We start from the raw sequence: 8,836 nt of genomic DNA, 5'->3' as shown, positions 1-8,836 counted from the left end.
GCTGCGTCAGCTCCGCGGCAAGGTGAGCCCTGCGGCCGGGAGCGGATCGCCGCCTGCTCTCCCGGTCTCCTCTCATCTCCTCGCCTTTATTTTCCTGCTTAGAGATCGGCTACCACGCTGGATGAGAAGATCGAGAAAGTGAGGCAGAAAAGGAAGATTCAGGTCGGGCTTTCTCCAAGTGCCACATTGCTGCGCGGTCTGGAATGAGTTTGGTCCCTCCGAACGCGGTGCTGGAGCTGCGGCTGTCAGTTTTCAGCCACACCTGCGTGGCCTTGTTGTATGCAGAACTGTTAACGCTTATATTGAAGCTGTGGGTGTGAGTGGGCTCATAACAAACCAAAAAAAAGCTCTCCAAGGAGTAAAGTTTCCTTCTTTATCCATTTCACATCATCCATCCCATTTCTTTGCCCATTTCACTTTATCCACTTGGCTTGTTTTGTACTTCTGTCCAGGAAAAAGAAGCTAAGCAAGCAAAAGTGAAAGATGGCGATGCAGGAACTGAGGATAATCAGTCCGAAAAGAGGGAATGTGAGGACTTTGGTAGAGAGGAAGAAGAGGACAACGAGTCCCAGTACTCGTTGGATGATGAAACTATCTTCACAAAAGCAGGTACGTAGAACAAACATGGACAGGCCACTGATCTGCTGGAGAGCAGTCTCTAATGAAGTCTTGGTGGGAATGAACAAGAATTTCTCACTTTGTGTTGTCTGCAGATCTCTGTGATCAGTCAAGCTCATTTTGAATGGTAGCTCTGGTACTTCTGGGTGGGGTGGTTCTTGAATGAGGAGATTAGCTTGGTGTTTTACTCCACTGCTTGTCTATATTTGTTTCTGAGGTTTTTTCATCAATAACTTCTTAGAAGCAAAAAACGCCAAATGAGAGCACACAGAATATGTTGTCATATGTTTAGTTGTACTAAAATGACTATTGTAATTTTTTGCAGATACAATTAAAGTGAAGGAAAGGAAGAGATCAAAAAAAGGAGGACAAAAAGTAAGTGATGGAGAGAATGGCACCAGATTGTTCTCCTGTCAGTATAACTTCTGGAAGAGCATAATGAACTGTAGGTCACAGAGCAAACCAGAGCCCTGTGACTGCATGTTGTGTTGCCAAGTGTGGTTTTCTTGTTTTGCTTTTGTTGCTGTTTCTAGGAAGCAGAAAGCTTTTTTGAAGATGCCTCTCAATATGATGATAGCTTGTCATTCCAGGACATGAATCTTTCCCGACCTTTGCTTAAGGTATTTATCTAGTTTAGTTATTACATGTATTGTTGTAAAGGCTGTTGGACAGCCTCTCTCCGCCACTCAAAGCTGTCGCGTTGCTCTTCTCTTTGCAACCTCTCTGAAAAGGAAATGAGGTGGGGTGTGGTATGATAGTAAGCTCTCTCAAACCTTTCCTGGTTTGGGAGGTGGTCCAGTCCTTTACCACTTTTATGGCCCTTATTGAGCGCTCCAGTAGTTCCACGTGTGTTGGGGAGCCCACAGCTGGAGAAAGTATTCCAGATGTAGCCTCAGTAGAAGCGAGTAGAGACAGCATTAAACTGTTTTGTCTCCTTTGAAGGCAATCACAGCTCTTGGTTTCAAGCAGCCAACTCCAATTCAGAAGGCTTGTATCCCAGTGGGTCTTCTGGGGAAGGATATTTGTGCTTGTGCTGCTACTGGGACAGGTGAGGGCTTCAGCCATGGGACGTGGAGAATTCAGAGTATTTGCAGTAACTCATAATTCTTGGTAATTCTTCTTAATTTTTCTTCTGTAGGCAAAACAGCTGCTTTCATCTTGCCTGTGCTTGAGCGCCTGATTTACAAACCTCGTCAGGCCCCAATAACGAGGGTACTGGTTCTTGTGCCAACACGAGAACTGGGTATTCAAGTGCATTCTGTCACAAAACAGCTGGCACAGTTCAGCAGTGTCACAAGCTGCCTTGCTGTAGGTGAGTATGAAGTTGCATATGTGGATTGCACAGATCACTATAAACTGCTGGTAGAGAGGAAGAAGAGGACAACGAGTCCCAGTACTCGTTGGATGATGAAACTGGAACTGGAAATGCTGTGCTCTAAAACTGGACACTGTGGTTGTTGCAAACATGCTTCTAGAAGGTGTGGTAGAATCTCATTTTCCAATGCTATGCAGGTATTTTGGTTGTTGGTTTTATTGTTGTTTTCCATAAAAAGAAAAGGTAGGTCACTTCCAGTTGTGAATGTGTAATTAATCTGTGCTTTTTTCCCATTTCTCAGGGTATTTGGATAGATGTACTATGTTGCATCATGCTCAGACTCAGCAGTCTGTTTGCTCTCTTTCAGGTGGCCTAGATGTGAAGACTCAGGAAGCAGCTCTGCGCTCTGGGCCGGACATTCTTATTGCGACTCCTGGGCGACTAATTGATCATCTCCACAACTGTCCCTCTTTCCACCTGAGCAGTGTAGAAGTGCTCATTTTGGATGAAGCAGACAGGTAGGCTAGACAGAACAGTGGTGAAAGATGTGATGGCGGCTTCCTTTTCCCGGGATACAGGGCAATCTCTGTTACCCTGCCTTACATAATGGTTCTCAGCTAGAACTAGATAAAGTTGTATGATCTCGCTGTGTTTCTCTTGTGTAGGATGCTGGATGAGTACTTTGAGGAACAGATGAAGGAAATAATCAGGTTATGTTCCAAGCACCGGCAGACAATGCTTTTCTCTGCCACAATGACAGAGGAGGTAAAACAGGCTGCTGGGAAACATGCTCAGGCAGATGGTTGAATAGATGGTTGTCTATTAAATCTTTCACCAGAAAGTGTTGTAACTTTTTTTTTTAATATTTTCTGATAGGTGAAAGATTTGGCTTCTGTTTCCCTGAAGAATCCCACCCGAATTTTTGTGAACAGCAACACAGATGTTGCCCCTTTCCTGAGGCAGGAATTCATCCGGATCAGACCCAACCGAGAGGGAGACCGTGAGGCCATTGTGTCAGGTGAGCAATGACCAAGGAAAAGATGGGATCGTTGGGTGACTGTGAAGCAAGCTGCTGAGAGGATTTTGTTTCAGCTCTGCTGACACGGACCTTCCCGGATCACGTGATGCTTTTCACCCAGACAAAGAAGCAAGCTCATCGTATGCACATCCTGCTTGGGTTGATGGGTCTGCGGGTTGGGGAGCTTCATGGGAACCTCTCCCAGGCACAGCGACTGGAAGCACTCAGGTATTACTGGGCTTACTGGGCCATCATGGGAAGAAACAAAGTAGTTAAAAGCAGGAAGTTCTAGAGAAAAAGTGAATCTCTGTGTTCATAACGAATATATTTGCTATTTTTGTTCAGGCGTTTTAAGGATGAGCAGATTGATATTCTGGTAGCTACAGATGTGGCTGCGCGAGGACTTGACATAGAAGGTGTTAAAACAGTGAGTATTTGCAACACTGATCTTTTTAACAAGTCCTTCAATGTAAATTCTCTACTAACACTTTATTTAATAGGTAATCAATTTTACCATGCCCAACACCACCAAACACTATGTTCATCGAGTGGGTCGAACAGCAAGAGCAGGTAGGGCTGGTCGCTCAGTTTCACTCGTGGGTGAGGAAGAGCGGAAGATGCTTAAGGAGATTGTGAAGTCTGCCAAAACACCAGTGAAAGCCAGAATTCTCCCTCAAGGTATGCACAGAGATGAAAAAGAGAGCCACAGGCAAGTTGTTGTACAGAGAAGAGACTCTAAAAGAGATGCTAAATGCTAAAGTGGACATTAAATAGGCTGCTTCTGATATAATTCACGCTGGATCTTTTTCAGATGTCATATTGAAATTCCGAGAAAAGATTGAGAATCTGGAAAAAGATGTGTATGCAGTTCTGTGCTTGGAGCGTGAGGAACGTGAAATGCAGCAGTCAGAGGCCCAGGTAAGTTTTGTATAGGATGTTGACTTGGAGTCCATAATGCAGAATGAGATGACCATAGTGTGCTTAACCTGCATACTTTAGAAGGGAAATTGGTAAATATTCCTTGACAACCATGAGCTTACGTCTTGTCTGACTTGTTTCAGATCAATAAGGCAAAGAAGCAGTTGGAGGAAGGAAAACAGGAGACTGCAACCAAGGGCGTAGAGCGGAGCTGGTTCCAGACCCGTGAGGAGAGGAAGAAAGAAAAATGTGAGTTGTAGCACTGCTGGGCATGCTAAATTCTGTAGCTGCAAGTAGAATGTGCTCTGTCCTTTGAGAGGTCTTTATTCCATGATTTCCTCTGTCTTTCTCCAGTGGCTAAAGCACTGCAGGAGTTTGACCTAGCATTACGAGGCAAAAAAAAAGGAAGAAATTTATGCAGGACACACAGAGAAAAGTCCAAATGACAGTGAGTATAATTATGGACAAATGGGACCCTGGAGTGGATTATCCTCATTTTTTCCTCAGCAAAACCTCTCATTGCTGTAAATGTACATTTTTACACTTTCTAGCCAGAGGAGAGGTCACAGTTTGAAATCTTGAAATCTCAAATGTATGCTGAGCGGCTGGCAAAAAGAAATCGGCGACTGAAGCGGGCCCGAGCTTTGCCAGAAGAGGAACCAGCAACAGCACCAAAAGGTGGAGAAAGCACTTCTATTTCACAGCTGATAAACCTTATATCAATTGCTTTGTTGCGTATGGGTGAAATGAACTAAGTTGTGTAGTGGGAAGCACCAAATTAGAAGGAATGGCCGCTGGCGCTGGCCAGGGCACACAGTTGCAGAGGGGAGAGTCATTGCTTTTCCTGATGGTGATGCTAATTGTAGTGGTCACAAATACTGGGCTTTAGTAAACAAGATGATGCTCTGACCTTCTCATTACAGCCAATGTTCTGACTATTGTATTGTCTCCTTGTATTAGGCCCCAAGCAGAAGAAAAAGGTGTCTGTGTTTGATGAAGAGCTTACCAACACAAGCAGGAAGGCTCTGAAGCAGTATCGTGCAGGGTAATGGCTTAGCAGCAGTATGTTAGCATAGACCTTCCATAGTGTCTGAACTTTCTCAGCAGTAGTTTGCGGGGTACTGGGTAAAAGGATCTGTTCTAGTTATGTTATGGGCATAGCAGAGCAGGGTATCTTTCTAGAAGTACATGTGACACTTCCTTGTTTTTCTCTCTGTAACAGTCTGTCATTTGAGGATCGGAAACGCTTGGGCATGGCGCAACGAAGGAAAGGAGGAAACTTTAAGTCCAAGTCCAGGTATAGCTCCTCTTTCTATTCCAAGTTTTTCTTGATTTCTTTTTACTGTAATGGTTGAAAGGCCCTCTCTAAGACATCTGATGCTTCTACAGCAGTTTAATCTGATGCTGCAGGGTCTCGGAGAAATCAGAGACTGGCTGTGTGGTAGCATACGTCTGCATTTTAGCATGAGAGAGCATTGCCTAGTGAAAGCACTGTGCTGCTCCTTATTTATCACTGAGGTGGGCTGGTGCAATGTGATTTCAAGGATCTTCTCTTTCAGGTACAAGAGGAAATAAGAATTGTTTTACCAAGTGGGGAATCCGGGCTATCTGGACACTTCAGACTTCTTTCCAGGGCCTGGATTTCTTCACACGGGGAGGACCTGAATAGATCTTCATCAAGTCTCAGAATAGCTTTGGATTGTTCATTTATAGCTGGTTGAACACTATGTGAAAATATTTTCAGCCAATATAATAAATTTTCTAAAAAAAAAAAAGAAAAATTCTTTTTTTATAGAACAGCTCAAGCAGGTGAGATCTGGGATAAGTTCCTTCTTTCTCTCACTCTTCATGCTTAGTTCTTGTGCTTGTGATTTGTTACTTAATGTGGTTGAAAGGATTTATAGAGGTGAGAATCTGTTTCTAAGTAGAGTACCCTAGATGTCCTTCCAAGGGGTAGTCTGATCCTCTAAAAGGATACTGTCCCTCCTAACCAACAGGAAGCAAGCATAAGGCAAGACCAGAATACCAATATTTGTTACTAGGAGCATTGCACTTCTATATGAAGATCACGTTGGCTTATTGCAAGCTAAAAAAACAGCAGCTTAATATAGAGCTTCAGTGATTACTATTAATAATACAAGCAGCACTGTCCTTATTGTACTCCAAAGAAAAGGGAGAATTCTGATTAGTAACCCCTAATTGTGCAGTGTTAATCTCTTGTTGTTACTCTTTTATTCTCCATATCAATTATTTTTCATCAGCTACTTGATAAAATTCCTGTAGTATCCCTCAATTCCTAAAAAGGATATGAGTCAATATAGCTAGCTCCTGTGTCTATGGGAATAACTCTTCTGGCTTCAAACATGCTCTTCCTTCACACCCAAAGTGCAGAAGTAGAATGTAATGAGTGCAGTCCTGAAGAGATAAGTACACTACTGATAAACCATTGTTTTCCAACTTTATTAAAAAGGGCAAATTTTACAAGCAGTAAATAGAAAATATACATAGCAAAGTTCAAACAAGCGATACTGCTCAGTATGTTTCCTTATTAGGCTTTTCACAGTTCCAAGGTATGTTGTAGAGGATCTTAGGGCCTTGGTGGACGCATGCCAGGGGGAGGGGGTCCTGGAAATAAAGAAAGAGGGTTGAATATTGAAGAGGTCAGAGGAACAAAGCTAATAAAGCTGTGAGATCTTTTCCCTGTGCACAAGGTGGCTTTGGGCCCCTCTTTCAACACTATTGGCAGCTAGCATAGCTAGGGAGCCATTGAAGTGTACCACTCTCCAAGGATTGGTTTTGTTTGTTTGTTTGTTTTTTTAACATTATAGCTTCTATGCAGGTAGGATAACTTCCACTCACCTCTCATTCCTGGGGGTGGTGGTCTCATGCCTGGTGGTGGCATTCCCATAGGAGCACCTCGGCCAGGTGGCATTCCCATTGGTGGACCCATAGGTGGTCTCATGCCTGGAGGAGGTCCCATCATTCCTTAAAGCAGAGAAAAAACAAGTACATAAATTCAGCTGAATGCTAAAGGCCCTAATGGTATATCAGAATATAATCCTCAAACCCAGCTCTCCACTGCCCATCTGGCCCCATAATGCAGGCTCCTTGCTGTTCCACTCTGCAGTAAATCCTACCTGGAGGAGGGGCTCCTCTGCTCATGGGTGGAGGAGGACCCCCACGCCCTGGTGTGTATTGAGTTGGGGCTCCTGCTATGCTAGCAGTGGCTGCTGCAGCAGCAGCTGCAACCGTTCCGCGACCCTGGGGTGTCATCACCTGCAAACAACATAAACAGGTTCACAGAAGACTGTATAATTGGTTTATATTAATAACTTATCATAACCAAAACTTATATTCTTAATTCCAAAAACTATCCCAGTCTCCCCTTTATGTTTTAAATAATGCTACAACCATGTAATACAATTCCCTGAATACCACTCGAATTCAGGAAAACTTTTCTTTCAGCATGAGATCCAGGGTAGCTAGGTGGGGTTGGTATCAAAATAAAAAGAAAAGCCCACACCAACAAAAGCCCAAAGCTCAAGCATCTTGGTACCAGAAGTTAAGATTACTATTTTTTTCACTTTGCCAATTTTTTGCATCACACTGGCACCTCAGAATATACCAGACAAGTCCTTTTTAATGGGTATCTCACCTGTTGGGATGGTCCTCCCACCCCTCTGACAGGGCCAGCTAATCCTGCTGGAGCCTGGGGCATGGGTGCACCAGCTGGTACTCCCCTTCCTGCTGCTCTCCCAACTCCGGGTCCTCCAGCAGCTCCAGCAAGAGGCACACGGGCAATTCCAGTCTGAAAACAGACATGCACACACACTCAAAAATTTATCAAAGCAGAAGTCCTCAGGTTTTAGGAATCCCCACAGCCCTCTTCTGTCCAGTCAATATCTGAGGTGGTGAACAGATGAACTTTCTGCAGTGGAATTTGCTGTGCCTACAACAGTCACTACAGCACCTGGAAGTCTAGAACATGGCATAACAGCCATCTCTTGCAAGGCTACATCTACCAAACTTCCTTTTCTCCTTAGTTCTGCACTCATTCTCCTTACATCTTTTGGAGGTGGCCCTTCAACTGTCATAGACACCAAGTTTTCTCCTCGCAGCAGCACAAGTCCAAGGACTCGTTTTTCTTCCCGTTCCGGCTGTTTTGAATTCTTAGGTCTAGTGAGAAAAGAGAAAGAAAACATTACAAGCAGAAAAAAGAAAATCATGTTGTTCTTCGAACATGTACCTGAATACAGAATCATAGAATGGTCAAGTCGGAAGGGACCTGTACAGGTCACCAACTCCAACCCCCGGCAGTGTGCAGGGACACTCACAGCTCCATCAGTGCTCACAAACCCCCAGCCAGACCCGAGTGCCTGCAGGGAAGGGAAACCCACCTCATCTCTGTGCCGCTGCCTCGCCATCCTCACTGTAAAAACTTTCTTCCTTACATCCAATCTAAATCTCCCATCTATTAGACTGAAACTATCCCCCTTATCCTATCATAGAGGCCCTACTGAAGAGCTCACATCCTCTTCTTTCTTACAGTAAGGATCTTAAGAACGTTAAAAAATCTCTTACAATACTGAAAGATACAGCCTAACTGTTCCATAGCTGAGAATCTGCTTTGAAAACAAATTAACACCTACCCACCACCCAGGTTAAGAACGCTGAGAAGCCCAAACAGAAGATGAACACCATCCCCGTGACTCTTTTTCTCCCAGCACCCCTAACGGGCTGCGATGGCACCGCGGGCGGAGCTGCTCGGAGCCGCCCGGGGTTCCGCCCGACCCGGAGCTGCCACTCACTTGATCTTACGGAACTCGTCGCAGTCACAGAGGATGAGGTTCATGTGCTTATCGAAGGCCTTGAAGGTGCCGATGAAGACGCGGCCGTCCTGCAAGATGCACCGCATGCGGTAGTCGATGTGCTGCAGCATCTTGCTGCTCTTTCCCACCGTCTGTAAG

At 44.6% G+C, this 8,836-nt stretch overlaps 2 protein-coding genes across 2 annotated transcripts in view; one reads left to right on the top strand and one right to left on the bottom strand.

The window, feature by feature from the left end:
- Positions 1-5,639, top strand: part of ELMO2 (engulfment and cell motility 2) — a 23,483-nt gene extending 17,844 nt beyond the window's left edge. The window contains 21 exon segments of the mRNA XM_019622321.2: positions 3-22; positions 103-162; positions 453-609; positions 944-993; positions 1,152-1,238; positions 1,561-1,666; positions 1,757-1,930; positions 2,301-2,451; positions 2,599-2,698; positions 2,810-2,951; positions 3,026-3,179; positions 3,297-3,378; positions 3,452-3,629; positions 3,763-3,869; positions 4,013-4,118; positions 4,224-4,262; positions 4,265-4,317; positions 4,421-4,547; positions 4,830-4,914; positions 5,092-5,166; positions 5,429-5,639. Of these exon segments, the coding sequence (XP_019477866.2) occupies positions 3-22; positions 103-162; positions 453-609; positions 944-993; positions 1,152-1,238; positions 1,561-1,666; positions 1,757-1,930; positions 2,301-2,451; positions 2,599-2,698; positions 2,810-2,951; positions 3,026-3,179; positions 3,297-3,378; positions 3,452-3,629; positions 3,763-3,869; positions 4,013-4,118; positions 4,224-4,262; positions 4,265-4,317; positions 4,421-4,547; positions 4,830-4,914; positions 5,092-5,166; positions 5,429-5,444 (2,069 nt within the window). The 3' untranslated portion in view covers positions 5,445-5,639.
- A 669-nt stretch (positions 5,640-6,308) lies between these two features.
- SNRPB (small nuclear ribonucleoprotein polypeptides B and B1) lies at positions 6,309-8,835 on the bottom strand (the record flags this gene model as incomplete). Its single annotated transcript, XM_019622101.1, has 6 exons — positions 6,309-6,494; positions 6,729-6,854; positions 7,007-7,145; positions 7,525-7,677; positions 7,934-8,045; positions 8,678-8,835. Coding segments are annotated over 6 exons (726 nt in total), but the record flags the coding sequence as incomplete, so codon positions are not given.
- Between the last annotated feature and the right edge of the window lies 1 nt (position 8,836).

The sequence above is a fragment of the Meleagris gallopavo genome, chromosome 22, assembly GCF_000146605.3.
Source record: "Meleagris gallopavo isolate NT-WF06-2002-E0010 breed Aviagen turkey brand Nicholas breeding stock chromosome 22, Turkey_5.1, whole genome shotgun sequence".
Classification (NCBI taxonomy): domain Eukaryota; kingdom Metazoa; phylum Chordata; class Aves; order Galliformes; family Phasianidae; genus Meleagris; species Meleagris gallopavo.
Note: the sequence above shows the minus strand (reverse complement) of the source record. Positions and strands in the feature narration are given on the sequence as shown.